General features: G+C 45.6%; 1 protein-coding gene across 1 annotated transcript in view; it reads right to left on the reverse strand.

The window, feature by feature from the left end:
* The window catches only part of LOC147701568 (galanin peptides-like), an 85,772-nt gene that overhangs the window by 23,235 nt on the left and 43,574 nt on the right, over positions 1-18,963 (reverse strand). Inside the window, exon 4 of the mRNA XM_086928675.1 lies at positions 33-122. Coding sequence (XP_086784801.1) covers positions 33-122 — 90 coding nt within the window. The remainder of the gene's footprint in view (positions 1-32; positions 123-18,963) is intronic.

The following is an 18,963-nucleotide window of genomic DNA, read 5'->3' on the forward strand; positions in this document are numbered from 1 at the left end:
CATGGTAAGAGCATTAAGAAAGGGCCACTTACTATAACCATCGAATCCAGGCTTGTGTAGATCGTCCAGCGCCTCGCGCTTGCCAGAGGGTCCTCCCTTGTCTGTCAGGGTTCGGTGGGCATCTGTGGGACGAGGACATGAAGGTACATGAAGCAAGAGGTAGTCAATGAGATGACGCATGACAACTCACGCAAGAGAGCGTGGCAGAGAAGAGGGTGGCACCAAAGCTAAAGGAAGACAAGGAAAGCACTCCAGGGGCCGAGTGAGATCAAGGAAGTAAAGACACGGAAGATACCGCTGGGTGTGGGATTCGGGGAATGAAGGTGAGATGGATGAGTAAAGGGATGAAAGAGGGCAAGTAAGAGCCTGGGGGAAGGATGTGTGGTGGAAAGGAAAGAGGGAGTACGAAATAAAACAAGGAAGGGTGGAGGAAGGAAGACGGAAGGAGCAAATGATTGGAGTGGAGAGGAGTGGAGAGAAAAAGAAAGGAGAGGAGGGGGAGGGGAGGGGAGTTGAGAGGAGAGGAAGAGAAGTGAGTGAAGGTGAGAGGAGGGGAGGGAAGGGGAGAGGGGGCATAGGAGGGGATGGGAGAGGAGGGCAAGGGAGAGGAAGGGAAGTGAGTGGAAGGGAGGGGCGAGGAGAAGAGGGGAGGGGATGGGAGAGGAGGGGATAGGAGAGAAGGGGAGGGGCGTGGAGAGGAGGAGAGGAGTGGGGAGAGGAGGGAAAGGGAGTGGAGGAGAGGGATGGGAAGAGATATAGAAGCAGGAAGGAAGGCAGAAAGGAGGATGGGTGAGAGGAAACTATAGAACAATTACAGAAAATAATTGTGAAAGAAGAATAAGCGGAAGAAAGTGGCAAGAATCAAAAGATGCGATTTCGACCCTGAGCCTGAAAAAAACAAATCTAATACAAGCTGGAGCTTGAATTAAGAGAGAAACAAAATTAACGGATTTAATGTAACCCTGGGCGTAGTTCGCATAGTAGCGCTACGTGTAGCTACGCAAAGTGCACTTCGCACTACGCAAGCTACGCGAACTGCATAGTGCGATAGGGAAAATGCTGTTTGCACTTATTGCACAGTGCCGGATGCTTGTCCGCACTGTGCAATCATTGCAAACGGCATCTTGCATAGTGCAAGCGGTCGTTTTCTGCCGCTCGAGTAGATTTGTACTCGAGCTGCAGCTTTCTCAACGCGGACTGGTAGTTTCTCACCGGGAGCGTTCGCGAGCATACACAACCACTCGCAATGTGAAACTTGACCTCCACGCGTTGAGAATCTTGCTGGGAGGTTTATTTTCCATGCTTGCGATCAGAAACTTGACGTTGCTGATCGCGAATGAGGAAAAAGTCTTGCCGGTATGGTGATTTTGCTCGCTCGCAGATGCCAACTTGACATTGAGGATCGCGAGCGAGCAAAAAATGCCCGCTATGCGTTTTTGCACTGTGCTACATGCAATTCGCATAGCCAATAGTTGCGCAAACTATGCACACTTTGCGAGCATAGCGTAGTGTTCCGCCCAGGGTTCATTTAATGTCAACTGATCACACCGCCTGAATCTAATTCTTGAGTCTCCTCGGACCAATGCAAGTTCAGCAATGAAATAAAGCCTGCAGGTAAATACTAACGAGCAGCCATGGACTGCAAGGGTAGGGTGTCCAGGCAGCCGGAGGAGAGCTACGGTAAGGAATGTCATGTAGCCCGGCTTTAATCTACCTGCGTCTGCAGAAGTCTGCTGATGAATGGTACTGCTGCTTACGGATGCACCGGAAGTCTTTTGAGTCACAAGGCATTATATCAGGCCATGTTTAAAGTCTTGTTTTACTAGTTTGTGTATTAGAAGGGCAAATTAATCAATGGGTTACACGTCTATACATGTGCCAACATTGCGGCAGAGTGCAACTTAACAGGCATGACCTGCTTCTCATAGACATCCTGGGTGCATTTGCTCTGCTGCTGCACCTTCTTGACTCTTTCAAAACTGACTTTGTTGAACTTTTTGGCAGACATTGGTGAGATTGTGTGTGAGGTTATTGATTAATCCTCGTCGGTCTTGTCTTGTAAGATGCCTTTTACAGGCAAAGATAGAAATCCTATATCAATCATAGGTGTGAAGGTCAATAGGAGAAACTAGGAGATTTCACTATAGGACACCGTGTCTGAAAGGTCATTAGGACATGAATGTGCCAGTCACATGTCAGGGTTGAGTACCTCTTTGCAGCATAACAATCTTACCAAGAAAAATAACTCCCAACTTCCAAAATGGACCACTCCGCCCTCTGCAAACATTAACATGGACTTAAAATGTCTGAAAAGCATTTTGATCGAAGGGACAGCTATATGCCAATATAAAGAAGCCATTTAGATGTTGGTGTTTTTCCACCCAGCCAACTCGCATCTTCCCCCTCTCTTTAGAGTAGGGGGAACTGATGACTGACCACCAGGTAAGTCACTACCAGTTAGTCATTCAAAGTCAGCAACCCAAATACCACAGGGTTATCTTTCATTCAGTGAGAGGTCCAACCTATTAAGAGGGGTTCTCCTGAGACATATTTTCCTTGCACAGGTCCATCATGGCAGGCATGATGGACATGAGCAGGGAAACATAAACAATGGTCAGCACATTAAGGGAAAGGGAGAAAACTCCCTGGTCATCAGGAACACTGTTTTTGTTTTTTTGCAGAAACAAACCCAGCTTTGGGGATTTCGTTTTAAAAAAAGAAAAAGAATGCCAAAGGAGCCAAAACACATGGCACCCCATTTGGTATTCATTCTTTTTGTAAGTGCATCCGTCTCATGGGTGGCGGGGGGATTCAATGTTGGTGGAGGAATCTGCGACATAGAGTTCGGTGAGGATCTCGTAGTATAGTGGACTGGAAGCCACCTGCCATGCTTCTAATGACATCTCTTAAACTGCTACTGACTACAGTCCCCTATTTAACAAGAAGGTCGAAAATCTGGCAATGATGTGGAAAACATGAGTTACCACTGAAATGAGGACTTATTTTATCCGCCAGTGTCTGTGGTATGGATGGAACACGTCTGGGTGGCTAGCCATGCTTACTGTGTCTCTGAAATCCTGTCCCCGGGTGTCCAGAACTGCCTCTCCTAACGGTGAAACCTGGAAGAACAGGAGGAGAGCAAGACCCAGCTCAGGTCATTTGAAATCAGTGGATCACAAGCTCCATCCCTACAGAATCTACCCCTACATCATTTCAAATTGTTTCACTCCAGCAGAAATTAGGCCCGTGGCATATTGGCTGGTGTGGGAGTAACCAGCATCATCTATGACATTAATACCACCTAGCCAATCTTTTAAGCATTTTAGGTGGGCATTATCATACCATGGCAATGACTAGCATACACTGTACTTCAACTTCAGTTGGTGGCAGAAGTGGGATGCAGGATGCAACCAAGTCTTATCTGAGCATAAAATAGTAAGGCAAAGTAACGGTGTCGGGGTATAGTACATCAATATAATGCTTAGGATTCTACTCTGAATTCTGCAAAGCTACCTTGCCAAGCAAGATTTCAGCCCCACCAGCATCTAGCTCAAATTCTGAGCCTCTCCACTTGAGGATACACCACGCTGTTTAATGTGTACTGGTCATACCTCATTATCACACTAAACTCAAGTCTCTTAACATTGTAGGTATCACTGTAACCATTGAAAATACGATGTTACTTGTTCTTGCACCCCGTCAGATTGGACAGGGTGCTAACACCACAATTTGGTCTTGGATGCATATAAAACAAATTCATACAATATAGTAAATAATAATAATAAATGAGCTTGTAAAGTGCCCGGTTACACTAACTAGTGTGTCTCCATGCTGTGGCTCTTGATGGTGTCAGTGGCACACGATTAGAGCAGGTTCATTTTGGCTCTATATCTGAAAGAGCCATGTCTTTAATTTTCTCCGGAATAGATTTTCGGATTGTTCTATCCGGAGGTCCTGGGGAAGAGCGTTCCAGTGCTTAGCGGCTAGGTAGCAAAAGGATCAACCTCCAATTCTTGCTCTTTTAATAACTGGGATCTGAACCTGTCCTAAACCCCTGAATTGTAAGGCCCTGTTAGGAGTGTAGGGGGACGGTAGGTTATGTAGGTACTTCAGACCCTTTCCCTGCAGGATACATTGACTTATGCATAGAGCCTTAAAGAGAATTCTCTCCTTTACCTGGAGCCAATGTAAAGTGGCTCGTGCATTCTTGGAAGAGGCTCTCCTGGGAAGCTTCAGGACTAGAAGGGCCAAAGGGTTCTGGATACATTGTAGTCTCTGGACGCTCTTACCACTGGCTCCTATGTATAGCGTGTTCCCATAGTCCAAGCGGGAGATTACTAGTACATGGACTAAAGTTTTCCTGGCCGCTACGGGGAGCACATCTAAAGATTTCCTAAGGCCCTTCATTATACCAAAGCACTTTTCTGCCACCGTCCTAGTGTGGTGGTCAAAAGAGAGCTTAGGGTCTTGCCACATACCTACGTTCTTCACCTGATCACTAGGGGTGGGGGTGGTGCCCAAAGTCTGTGGCCACCACCTCGGAGACCACATGGAGGGAGCCCTACCTACACTCAGGACCTCTGTCTTGCATCCGTTCAACTTTAGGCAGTTGTTCGACATCCAGACTGCCAGCTCCTGAAGAAATGTAGAGAAATTGGTGGCTGCCTCTTCATGAGATTGGGATAGGGATACCACTAGTTGCGTGTCATCTGCATATGACACAACACTAATGTCGTGTTTCTCAATGATGTCTGCTAGAGGGGCCATTTAAAGATTGAAAAAAATGGGGCTCAATATCGAGCCCTGCGGGACTCAATGAGCCAGCCAGCCTAATGCTCTTCGAGAAATATGGCCTTTTCAGACACTTGGAAGCTTCTGTCCTGTAAGAAAGATCTTAACCATTTCAGGGCCAGCTTGGTTAATCCTCCTTCCTTGAGGCTTGTAAGAGAAGTGGATGGGCGACAGTGTCAAAAGCCGCACTGAGATCTAACAGGATCAGTGCCACCGCCTGCCCCTCATCAGCATGTCTACGAATGGTTTCTGTGGACAGAAGCAACGCTGATTCTGTGGAATATGTTGCCCGAAAACCCGATTGCGTGGGGTGGAGTAAGCTGAGCTGGTTCATATGTGTTGTTAATTGAGTGTTGACCGTTTTTTCTGCAACTTTAGCAAAGTATGGCAGAAGCTAAACCGGCTGTAAGTTTTCCAGCTGACTTATGTTCACCTCCGGCTTTTTCTTGATGTGGATAACCACTGCCTCTTTCCACCTTTGGGGAACCACCCCTGATTCAAACGAAAGTTTGAGGAGGTGACTGATATATGGGATAATGATGTCCATGCTCTCCCTCATATTTTCAGGTTTCATGGGATCTCTCAGTGAGCCTGACATGATGCTCAGGGCCATAGCTTTAAGATCGTCCAAGGAGGTGAGGTTAAATCTGGAGAGGCAGATTGCCTCCTCCATATTGTACATTCCAGTCCTATCTGACCTTCCGCTCCCTGTTTCTTCTGGGAAGGTGGTGCAAATCCTTGTCACCTTCTCTGCATAGTAGTCAGCTATCAGGTTGCAAGATTCTACTGAATTGTTACTGGGAGCTGAAGTTCTCACAAGAAATGATAACTCTTTAAAAATTATACATAGCTCTCTAGAGGAATTTTTGGCTTGTTCTAGCTTTGTATTATAGTAGGCGGCTCGAGTCTTCCTTATAAGTGAGTGGTAGTGTTTGAGGCTGGTTTTATATGTAGCCTTCCTACTCTCTGAGAAATTTTCTCTCCAATTTATTTCTAAACGCTAGCAGGGATGACTACATGATCTAGTTCCTCATTGACCCAAGGTGCGGATTTCGACTATCTCCTTGGAACACTAGTGGTCCAAGTAGCCGCACTATCGAGTGCTTCATTGATCCGTATGTCTAGTGCACTGCAGGCAGATTCTACGTCATTCCCTCCAGGTGGCTCCCCTTGCTGAAGGGCGTGATTGAAATTGGCTGTTGAAAATCCAGCTCATTTCCTCTGACGTCTCCCTCCACCTGATTTCTGCAGTGCTGGATTCTTAGCTATCCTAGTGCTAAAAAGGATCATGTAATGATCTGTCCATGGAACTGCAGTAGTAGTTTTGACCGTTAGTTCCCCCCTTTGGCGAAAATAGGATCAAATAAATGGCCGTGATGGTGGCTCGGGAGAGGGGATTGTAACACTAGTTGAAGAGCGGCAAGCTCTTGACAGAGCTCTAGTGCTGGGATATTCTCTATGTCGTCAAAGTGTAGGTTCAAGTCACCCAGCACCAACACTTTAGTATATCTCAATACTAGTTGTATTACATGTTCTCTGAGACTGGTAGCAAATTGTGAGATCAGGCCGGTGGTCTGCAGATTAAAAAAACGTTCATGGCATAGTTATTGTTTGCCGTGATTGCAAAAAAACGCCTCACTGGCTTCCACTGCCGCCATCTCCAGGGAGCATTCTATTGTCAGTTTATGGATGATGGCTATCCCCCCTCTCACTGTTCACTGGGCGATCTAATCTGACGATCCCGTAACTCCGAGGGAGGGCCTCAAGGATTTCCGGCGCAGAATCCTTGTTCAGCCATGTTTGCGTTAGCAACATGATGTCTGGTTAGTTATCTGCGAGATAGTCATGAAGCTCATATTTGTGCTTACTTAGAGATCTGCAGTTAACCAGTATCATTTGGCAATCTTGCTCCTTTTTAGTTTCTTTCTGAATGGTCTTCAGCTTGTAGGGGCAGTGACTACATTTTTGTACATTAGATCCTGTCTGTATGCTGTGCTCGCCTGATTTAAGCATAGGGGGAGGGGACACAACGTATGTAGTTACCCTGAGGTATATGTGTAGATGGTCAGGGCCGGCTCTAGGCTCATGGTGGCCCTGTGCAGGGAGCGCAGGTGGGGGCCCCGGAAGAGGGGGTCTGGACGGGGCGGAGCCAAGTCTAAATATGGTTATGATTTCTATGCCTATATACAGTGGCGTCAATAGGGTTGGTGTCACCCTGTGCGGGTAACTCAAGGTGTCACCCCCTCACGACTTACCGCATGGACCAAGGATACCAGTAAAAACCCTGGGGCTTATTTTATTTACAAGCCCCTTGCGCCGCCGGTGCGCCACTTTTTCCCATATTAAAAGTGACGCACTGGTCGCGCAAGGGGCTTGTAAATACAAAATGACAAGAACCTTAAAGAAAACCAAGACACCATCCGAATAAAGGGCATTGAAAAGACTAGGCGCGCCAAGCTTTCCACATGCATGTATCTACGTGTGTACTGTAGATCATATACAATACAATCAGACATGATTACTGTTGTTTCGTTGTCATTTAACCCATGGCATGACCACTGTCCACCTACCATGGATGCAATGCCTGGCTTACTGTCCTGTAATGCCGTTTACTTCTCTGTAATGACGAACATTGGTAACAGGGGAATTATCACTACATCCTACACATTTGGTATTAGTGAGAATAATCATTACTCCCATAAAACCTCTCTGAACGTGGCTATGGAAATAAAAAGCGGAGCCTGAATTCATCGCCATCTTTCATGCCACTACGTGAGCCTGTCAAAGAGATGCGCGTGCAACCTGTAAATCATATTTTACTAAAATAGGTCAACTTTTAAACATGGATGGTTCAGAGACACCAGGCCAACCTGAAAGCTCATTGCCCTAGGCCTTTTTCTTTAAAAAATAATAAGAAGGAATTTATATCATTTTTCCTATCGATTATTTCAACTCTGTTCAGGAGAGATGATGTGGCGTAACAACCAGAGCTGCCGACTTTGGAACAGGTTTTAATTATTTTTGGAGTGCTCTACTGCCAAATGTATTTACTTCAGCAACTCATCACCAATGCTGCATCACTCAGCACCGGCTCAGCACCAGAGCAGCCCCACCATTTCAAAATGACTCCGCAACACTCAAAATGTTGCATAAGACAAAGGGGACTACAATGTGTAGTGAACACATGTCATCCATACTGTTAGGCATTTTTTAAGAGTGCTTGGTATGCGAAAGCACAATTTCAGGATAAAGAACGTTACCCAGTGGTTAGGGTTGACTTTGCTTACAAGAATGTATTTCTCCCCAAACAAACCATTTTTAGCTAAATCAGGATATGAAATACTTGGAAAAATATGCCTTTCTAACCTAGATTATGATTGTCATTTATAAACTGCACAGTAACAAAAGTATCTCAGTGACAAAAGCAGTAACCCACTGTACAATGCACATAAAATACTGTTCTGTGATCTACATAGTACACACTCTTTGCATCAGGCATATTAACCCTCTGTGCTACCTTAGATGAGTCAAAACTGCCACTAGACAAAACTTCGATTAGCCCGTACATTAATCACTCGAGTTATCTTGGCACTTTAATTGTTGTCTGAAAACGGTTGGCTATGCAAGGAATTCTACAGTGCTTTTAAACTGCTGCACATCTACAAACCACCCCTTAGTAGCAAAAGCGCCCCCACCCCCACCTTTCCAGCTTCCCGGCGAAACCCCTGGTGCCTGGTACGGCTTGTCCAACCTTGAGGACACTGGACAGGTGTTGCATCCTTGCTTTTCCACTGCTTGTTGATCTGTTCTGCCCTACCTCAGTGTGCTGGAACCTGGAATGTATGATGCGTGCCTGCATCTTACATCCTTGGTTCCAGATTCTTTCCCAACTGTATTATCTCCCTGTACCTCTTACTTATTGGATGTGCTGTGCTTCCCTTCATCATATCTTAAATAAAATACTATTTTTGTAAAAGAAGCTTCCTACTTTTTTTACACTGGCGACGTGGGACCCTCATCTTCTTTCTGCCACATCTCTCCGAAGCACAGGAGCAGAAATCAGAAGAATCCGCATTATCAGCCTCAAAAGTCCTTCTGGAGTGAAACGGAGTACTTTCTTTTTACTTTCCTCCAAGTCCGGTGAAAATACGCTAAGTATTCAGCGTTTTAACTGTTTTTATGCTTTTCTTCGTTTTTCCTTCGTGGAAACAGCAGCTGTTTACGTCAAACAGATACCGAGGCTTTAACCAATCAGCGTCTTTCAACGTTTCTTGCTCCTCATTGGCTGCTGCGAACCAACCTCTGTGACTCTTCACGCGTCATCGCGTATGACTGCGCAGTGAATCCTAAGCCTTTGCGCTTCACGCAACGTTGCTATAGCAACCTAATCACCGAGTGAGTGCCACACGAAGGATCATTTCCTTTTCACCGGGCAAGCGCATTTCCATACTTCGCGCTAACTAAAAGGACAAAGGTACTGTTTTACACGCTTTCCCTCAGTGCGTGTATTATTTTCTTTTCTTCATTTATTATTTTGCGCATATTCTTTATTTTGTAGCGCTATTTCAGTGACTTGTTCATGGCTCCAGAATGCTCATATATAACATTTTAACTGTTTTTGTGGAGTTGCCTATGGAAAGCTTCGGTACTAGTTCATTTTTCCTTCATTAGACTGCCATCTGCTGGATATTTTTGGCATTTTTTTTGTTTAGTGACATTCTTAACAGTCATTTTGACATTTATTTTTATCCTACTGCCAACATGCAATTTGATCCACCATCAAAATTTTTACAGTCTAAGGGTGATCCACCCATTCCATGGACAAGATAGAAAGAGGAGTTTTTCACATACCTCAAGGCCATGGATGGAGAACGTATGTCTGCGGAGAGGAAGAAGAACATATTTCTACACTGTCTAGGCTCAGAAGGGCAATTAGTTTTTAGAACTTTACCACCTGTAAGATCTGGAGGTGACAGTAGTGTATATGATGAAGCTGTTGCTAGAATTGAAGGGAGGTTCAAACCTGTTACTAGTGTCGCTCTTAATAGGTTTAAATTTTATACAAGAGTTCAGGATGAAAATGAGTGCTTTGATGATTTCCTTACAGCTTTACGTGCATTGTCGTTACATTGTAATTTTGGTCTTATGACGGATGAAATGATCAGGGATCAGATCATTGTGCATGTAAAAAGTAAGAAGGTTCAAGAGCAGTTGTGGATTTTAGGTGATCCCAGTTTGGAAATAGCGATCAGTACTGCTAAAGCTCTTGAACAGTCCGATAAATGGATAAAAACATTAGATAAAGCGTCTACTGCTTCCTCCTCCTCAACTAGTTCCACTTCTTCTAGCGAAGTTAGTGTTGTAAAACCCCAAGAACAAAGAAATGTTGTATCTTCCAACAGGAGTGATGGAAAAGCTAAACAATTCTATTGTTTTAGATGTGGAAACCCTGATCACATTGCTTCCTTTCCTCAATGTCCAGCTATCTCTAGGCAATGTAATAAGTGTGGACGCTCTGGTCATTTTTCTAATATGTGCAAAACTTCCACGAGGTCCTTTCAGGACACTAGAAGACCTTTTATCCCTTCTTCTAAACGCTCTTCTGGTAAAATATCATATGTCAATGATGATGCATGCAATGATCCAGATATTAAGGAATCTGGTATTGTAATTACTATACAGGAGTCATTTGATTTGTCTCTGGCTGATACCCTTTCCTCTCCTAAAAGTCCTGTTACCATTTTAGGCAAAGTGCTAGAGCTTATGGTAGACTCCTGTTCTCCTTGGACTATAATCACGCATGACTATTGTAATAAGTCCTTTGGTGATTTAATTGATATTAATTCCTTATCTAAACCTGACATACGTGGCTATAACTTTGATGGCTCCAAGATCAATATTATTGGCTTTAAGGAAGTTGTGCTTACTATCAAAAATAATTCTGCAAATGTGAAACTTTACATTGCATGGAAGGGTGTGAATGTCTTGGGGTGGAGGGACCAAGCGAGACTTGGTGTTTCTTTAAATCCTAGACTTAAAGATCCTGTCTTAGTTTTAGCTATATCCGACGGAGATTCCACTGAATCATCTGAGTTCACTGAGATTTCTCGTGCTTTTCCTAAAGTGTTTTCTGACAAATTAGGCAAATTGAATGGGTTTAGTCATAAGATTAAAGTTAAACCTAACTCTGTTCCTGTTAAACAGAAGTTAAGGGGAGTGCCTATTAGTATTAGGGACGAACTCAGGGATATGCTTGACACCATGGTGAAAGATGGTATAATTGAGGAAGTGGAATCGTCCGAATGGGTTTCCCCCATTGTTTTAGCCATTAAACCCGATAAAAGTATTAGGCTATGCATTGATTTAAGGGCACTTAACAAGAGTTTAGTCACTGACTGTCATCCACTCCCTAATATTAACGAAATGCTTTGCATGTTGGATGGGGCTAGTGTGTTTTCTACATTAGACCTGAGATCTGCGTATCACCAGATCGAACTCACTGAAGACTCCAAACAATTTACTGCTTTCATTACCCCTCATGGGTTATTTCAGTTTAAGAGAATGCCATTTGGTCTAGCTTCGGCTGCTTCAGTGTTTCAGAGAGCCATGTACCATATTTTCAAAGACCTGTCATTCGTCAAATGTTTCCAGGACGATATTCTGGTTTTTTCAAAAAACAATAGTGAACATCATACTCACCTTAAAGATGTCTGTTCTAAGTTAGAGCATTTTGGCTTGACCATTAAAGCCAGCAAATGTAAATTTTTCTGTAAATCAGTAGAATATTTGGGACACACTCTCTCTGGAGATGGAGTGGTACCAAAGAAGAACCTTGTTGACGCAATTATGAATGCACCGGCCCCTGATAGTAAAGAGAAGTTACTCTCTTTTGCGGGGTTGTGCGAATATTATAGTAAATTCATTCAAAATTTTGCCAACAAGATGGAACCTTTAAGGGAGCTGACTAGAAGCTCAGCCAAATTTGTCTGGTCTGACAGGCAAGACATTGCTTTCAAGCAAATTAAGAGTGAGATTGTTAATGCCCCCACTCTCAAATCTTTCTGTATAAGTAAGAAATGTGTCATTACTGTTGATGCCAGTTTGTATGGCATTGGTGCCGTGTTGAGTCAAACTGCTGGTAAGGATGAGTGGTGCGTAGCCTTCGCTTCCAGAACTTTATCTCCCACTGAAAGGAGATACTCTGTTATTGAAAAGGAGCTACTTGCATGCATTTGGGCTGTAGAACACTTCAGAAACTATGTCTGGGGGAACAGGTTTGTTTTGAGAACGGACCACAAACCATTGGTAGGTATCCTCTCCCCTGGTGGTGGTTGGAATTCGACTGCCAGGATTGCTCGCTTGTCCTCACGCCTCCAGGAATATGATTTTGAAATCATGTATGTTCCTGGAAAAAGTAACGTAACCGCAGATTTTTTATCCAGACTACCGTGTAGTGTTGATAAGGTTTCCACCATTGACCAGGATGTTGATGTTATTGCTTCCATTGAGGATTGTATTTCGAGTGAGTTTTTGACATTGTCTGAGGAGGAGTGGTTTAGTGAAATGGCAAAGGATTCCATTTGTCAACAAATTTTTGGTTTTGTGAAGGATGGTTGGCCTAATAATAGATCCATTCCTTCTGAATTAGCTTCCTTTTCCCAAGTTTCTTCAGAGATTGAAGAATTTGGGGGGTTTCTGTTTAAGTCTGGCAAATTAATTCCCCCTGCTTCTTTACAAGAGAAGATTTTGTTGTTAGCTCACCAAGGCCACATTGGCATGTCGTCCATGAAGCGCCTGGTTACGGAAAACTTTTGGTGGCCTGGCATTGACAAAATGATTGATAGGATGGTAAGGGAATGTCCTCTGTGCATTACCAGTGACAAAATGCTCCATTTGTCTTCTGCCCCCCTCAAACCCGTGGCTTGGCCCAAATTTCCATGGCAAAAAGTGGCTTTTGACATCTCAGGCCCTTTTAAACAGTTACCTTCTAATACCCGTTTTGCACTTGTGTTGGTTGATTACCACTCTAAATGGCCTGAAGTTAAGTTTGTAAATAGTATTTCCTCTCAGGTCATTTTGCTTTTCTTAAAAGAGATCTTTGCCAGAGAAGGCTTTCCAGAAACCTTTGTCACAGATAACGGTACACAGCTTGTTTCCTCCGAAGTTAAACAGTTCCTTGACTGCTGTGGTATTAAACATCATACTGTGTCTTTGTACGAGCCGAGAGAAAATGGTCTGGTGGAACGTTTTAATCGTGTCCTCAAAGATTGTATCTCTGGGATTGGGTCTTCCAATGATTCCTGGTTGGAGATGGTCAGGAAAAGACTTTGGGTCTACCGTATCACGCCTCATTCGGTTACAGGTGTGAGCCCTTTCAAACTCCTGAAGGGTAGAGAACCTTCTTCTGCCATTTGCCCCTGGTGGGTTAAAAAACTTAATAGGAATGATTCTAAAGTTGATGTCGAAAGTGTTGCCAAGCGTGTTGAAGACAAACAGCAGAGTATGAAACTTGCTTATGATTCCAGAATGAATGTTAAGCTTCACGATTTTGTTGTGGGTGAGTGGGTGAGGATAAAGAAACCTGGATTCTTAATTAAAGGTTTCTCCAAATTTTTTCCTCCTATTAAGGTGGTCAAGGTGTTTAAAAACTGTGTTGCCACACAAGATGGGAGGGTTTGGAATGTTCGTAGGGTTGCTAGATGCCCTGCTACTTCTGATTCTTTTCCATCACCATCACCATCACCATCACGTGCTCAGACCAACACGTCTTCTCCTGCACTTGTCAATGCTCCTCCTCATGTGCAAGTTAATGTACCTCCTCTGACTCCTGTTCTTAAAGATTTGTCTGTTGCTTCTAGGGTTAAATCTGATGTTAGACCCAAGATAACTCCCAGTAGGTATCTGTGTTGATCTTTTTCTTTTATTGGGGTAAGATGTGTTGCATCCTTGCTTTTCCACTGCTTGTTGATCTGTTCTGCCCTACCCCAGTGTGCTGGAACCTGGAATGTATGATGCGTGCCTGCATCTTACATCCTTGGTTCCAGATTCTTTCCCAACTGTATTATCTCCCTGTACCTCTTACTTATTGGATGTGCTGTGCTTCCCTTCATCATATCTTAAATAAAATACTATTTTTGTAAAAGAAGCTTCCTACTTTTTTTACAACAGGGAGGTCTCTTTTGTACTTTTCGTATGATGGTTCTCCGTGCACTCAATTGTTCAATTTTCTATGTATCTTCAAGCTTAATGTTGTGCTACTACATCAGTTGCACTGTGTCTGGCAGTGCCTCTCATTAATACGAATAAACCAGGTCATGCGTACCAGTCCCGGAGTATGTGTGCACTTTTTCTATGAAACCGGAGGTTTATTCTCCAAATTCAAAACAAGTTTATATTCAATTAACAAAGCTTTTTCAACTCTTATTCTTGATTAAATTATTGTTTAATTTAAGGAAATACTTTCTTCTTTTCTTTAAACAGCGAAAATCCATATATAATTCATTCCTTATTTCTCAATCTCTTTCACAACCCAATGCATTTCGGGTCTGCATGGACCCTTCGCCTGGAGTCTAAAAATACAATAAAACAAAACAAGAGCCATAGGCGCCAAATCCTGCCAGGGGGCCACCAGTGCCACGAACGGATCCTCGTCGTGGCGGCCCTGTGCAGGTGCACACTTTGCACATGCCTAGGGCCGGCCCTGGTGGGTGGAGACTGCTCCATCATTGTGTCTGTGTTAGCCACCCTCTACATTAACCTTCCTTGCCCTGCCTGTCGCTCTGCTGTACTTATCCTGCCCTGGGCCAAATCAGCCAATGCCACAGTACCAGCATAAGAAGCCACGCTTACAATGGCCATGCCCACCATTGTAACATCAGTAAGCCGGACTGTGCCTCAAAGGTGAATCACACCATACGCCCGCCTGGCACATACGTAGCTGCCCCATCCCCCCCCAAAACTCGTACTATTTTCTGTGATGATCATCTTTCCGGTATTTTACTTTTGCTGCTGACTCCCACATGATTTTTAGAGAGACAACCCTTATTACCAGTCTCCCATGCGTGCACAGTGCTTGAGGGGGCCCCCTGGAGCTCGGGACCCCCCGCTCCACGGGGTCAGCGGGGGCTATTGTTACGCCCCTGCAAAGAGATAAAAACAAACCCTTAACATGATGTAAGACAAAGAGATTAGCCATTTACGTATTGATTTGTGCAAAGAATTTTCCACTTAAATTGTGTGATCTTAGGCAAATATTTTATTTAACCAAAACGTTTTTTTGCTTCATGATTGATGTATGAAAACAATTCCAAAATACGCAAGTTCAGAATGCCATTTGTACAAAAACCTATTGCCTTGATATAATAGACTATGCAAATACGTGAGTGCAGAATACCAGTTGTACAAAAACCCACTATAATGTTGCTCTAATAATCTGGACCATGTACAGGGGTTACATAATTGTCTTGCCTCTTAGTACTCTATTGGTTCATATTTAAAAAATATCACTTTTAATAAAGTACTTCTCTGTGGTGTGTTATAATGTGACACATTAATTTCAAAGCTTCCAAATTTTAAAGAAATAAACTGTTAGAATTTTGAAGAAGAGACTTTATCTTATTGTACGTACTATTTGTGGTATGGTTTACATAGCAAACATGTTCAGGGCTTGGCTCCTGCGCGGGATCTAAGATCCGAGGCAGACTCTTGGGTCAGCTCTGGTACAGCTGCTCTCCCTATTCATTTATTGGCTCCCTCACAGCTATTACTCATTGATATATATGTTAAATATATATAGTTCAAACCTAGCCATAAGGCCTGGAGTGCTGGTTAGGGGTTGACAGCGAAGCCCATTCCTGACTCTTCAGTGACACACAGCCTTTAAGGACATTTCTGAAAATCAATATGATCCTGTGAAACAGAAAGTCAGAATATGTCCTACCACAGTGACCTTTCTCCTCGAGTCCAGCTCTCGCACGAACACGTTTCTTTTGAAGTCAACTCTACCTCCCTGGAAGACAATAGGCCCCTGTGCTGGCAGGTATAGGGCCCCCTGGCTGGAGGCAGCAGATGCAGGGCTGCGATCGAGCGACTGTCCCAGTCTGTTATCTCCTTCGGATAAGCTCATTAACGTCGCTCTGCCCCATCATCCAAATCGAACTTCGTTAGTGGGCGCCGATGTCACACCAGTCCAGTGATATCAGAGCCCATTCCTCTCAAAGCATGTGACCCCCGGCAGTGCCTGGGAGAGTACACCCCTCCGTCCTACTCCAGGACCTGCTCATGCAAACTTTGGGGCAGGCCTGGACTGTTAATCAAATGTTTCCGAGGCAAAAATGTCAAACCTGCCCACGCTCAAATCTATCTAACTCTCTCTCCCCTGTTCATATCTCTCCCTCACCTCGAGCCCCCTCGGTGACTGCAGTAACTTTAACACTGAGGAGTTGGAGAAAAAGACAGAGGCGCGCGCAGCCTGCGGCACGTACGTACTACGTAAGATACCCCTCCCCGCCCCACCCCCTAAAAAAACTCTATTTTCTTTGATGCCATGATGAGATTCCAGCTATTTTACTTTTGCTGCTGATTCGCACATAACTTTTAGAGGAACGACCCGAATGACCGTTGTTGCCAGTCTCCCATGCCGTGCACATTGCTTGAGGGGCCCCCTTGGAGCTCGGCCCCCCCCCCCCGCACCACGTGGTCTGCGGGGGGCTATTGTTACGCCCCTGGCCATAGGCGCCAAATCCTGCCAGGGGGCCGCCAGTGCCACTAACGGATTCTCGTCGTGGCGGCCCCTGGGGTTTGGCGGCCCTGTGCAGGTGCACACTTTGCACATGCCTAGGGCCGGCCCTGAGATGTGTCGTGTCCCAACCCACACATACACGTGGACACTGACTTCTAGTTAAGAGCTCTTTATTGATGCTTCTTACTTGGTCCCCGTCCCTACTCTAACTGCCCTTTCCTGTTCCTGACCCCACCTCTTCCCCTCAGCCCACCTAGCTCCTCCCACCCCAACTACTAGACCGCCAACAATATAACATCTCCCCCTTTCTTAACAAAACAGCAAAGTGAAATTAGTCCATTTCAACAATCAGTCTCTTTGGAGGCTGTACCTGTCGTCGTGGGCGACCTGAGGTGGTCACAGCGGTCTCGACCACGGGTTCTGGTTCCATGCAGGGTGCCGAGTCAGGTGTGCCTGTTTCGGGGTGCTCAGAGTTCTCCGGCACGGAGGCAGGGGGCGTGCAGTCACGCTTCTCAGGAGGGCATTTCTTAAAGTGGGATGCGTTCCGAGTGACCCGCCTGTTCTCTGACTCCGCAGTCACCATTGTGCCCTTCTGCTGCACCACTGTAAGGGGTTCGTTTCTGAAGCGACAGTCAGTTTTCTGGCGCTGTTCTTGTTTAACAAGGACTCTGTCGCCCTCCTTGAGGGAAGGGGATCGGGCCCTCCGTTTGAGATCAGCATGTTCCTTCATCTTCTCCTTGTGATATCGATCTGTTGCAGCCATGTCTTTGATCTGATGGTCTGAGAGGGGCTTCCTCAGTGCGCCTTCCCAGGTTGGGATCCGAGTTCTTGGTGTCCTCCCGAGCATGAGAGTGGCAGGGCAGACACCCGTCGTAGAGTGGGGAGTGGTTCGGTATGCACAGAGGACTTCATTCAATGCTGCTTGCAGGTCCCTTTTTCCGGCAGTGGCCTGTTGGAAGGTTTTCTTGATGGTGGACATGAAACGTTCGACAGTTCCATTGGCTTGTGGCCAGAGCGGGGTGACCTTACGGTGTTGGAAGTCCATCTGTTTCGCAAAGTCACTGAATTCGTGCCCGTTGAATGGGGGCCCATTGTCCGTTTTGATGATTCTGGGAACACCCCAGGTTGCGAAGACTTCCTCAAGTACTTTAAGGGTACAGGCGGCATTGGTGGACGGGATGAATTGAGCCACTGGAAACCGGGAATATTCATCTACAATGGCGATCACATATTTCCCTGATTGTAGGGGCCCGTAGAAATCCATCGCAACTTCTTGCCATACACCGTCAGGTAGCGGGGTCATTTGGAGCGGTGCCGGCGGCGTGCTGGGACCAGTTAGCTGACAGGGATGACAGTCCTTCAGAGTGGCTTCGACTATCTGGTCTAGCGCAGGGAACCAGACGCGCTCTCGGAGCGCTCTCTTGGTGGAGACGACCCCACGATGACCTTCGTGAGCTAGATCAACTACGCCTTGTCTGAGGGTGGCCGGGATGACTATCCCGTGGTCTCTTAGAAGAAGGCCATCTTCAGTGATTGAAAGTTCGTCAGCGACGTGTCGGAACGCTTGGAGTTCACTTCTGACATCGGGGTTTTCCTCATCATCTTGCGGATGATGTCTCCACCTGTTGGACAGTATTCGCTTCATCACGATCTGCAGAACGGCGTCTTTGTTGGTTGCTTCGCGGATGGTGTCCATTGGTATGGCTGGGGGGCGAGCATGGTTTGATACGAAGTGGATGTATTCCTCTGCTATGGATGAAGTCGGTGCTGGAGAGTCTCGGGGGTGGCGAGACATGTAATCAGCAGGGTTGTCACCCTTCCCCGGTTTGTGAATGATTGTAAAGGTGTATTCCTGCAGTCGGAGGCCCCACCGCTCAATCCTGGGGGGCATCTTGCTCTTCGGGTTACCGTATATTGTCACGAGTGCCTGATGGTCAGTAATGAGCGTGAAGTGCTTCCCATAGATGAAGATGTGGAAGTGCTCACACGCCCATACGACTGCCAGGCTCTCCTTCTCAGGCTGAGAGTACTTCCTTTCCGGGTCCGTGAGGCTGCGGCTGGCGTAGGCGATTATCCTCCGTTGGTCAGATTCGTCGTCATATTGAGCCAGGATCGCACCCAGGCCTACGGGACTGGCGTCTACGGTGATCTCTGTTTTGCGTTTGGGGTTGAAGTAGGACAAACAGTCGGACGACTCAACCGCCCGTTTGATGTCTCTGAAGGCACGCTCGCAGTCGGAGGTCCACTCAAAGGGCTGATTGGATTTCGTGAGGAGTCTCAGAGGATGACTTATTGTGGCGTAGTCGCGGATGTAGCGAGCACAGTAGCTCGCCATCCCAAGGAAGGAGCGTAGATCGTTTACATCCTCAGGGCTCTTGGTATTGTTGAGCATAGCCACCTTGTCGGGATCTGGTTTCATGCCGTTGGATGAG

The sequence above is a fragment of the Lissotriton vulgaris genome, chromosome 7 (assembly GCF_964263255.1).
Source record: "Lissotriton vulgaris chromosome 7, aLisVul1.2, whole genome shotgun sequence".
Classification (NCBI taxonomy): domain Eukaryota; kingdom Metazoa; phylum Chordata; class Amphibia; order Caudata; family Salamandridae; genus Lissotriton; species Lissotriton vulgaris.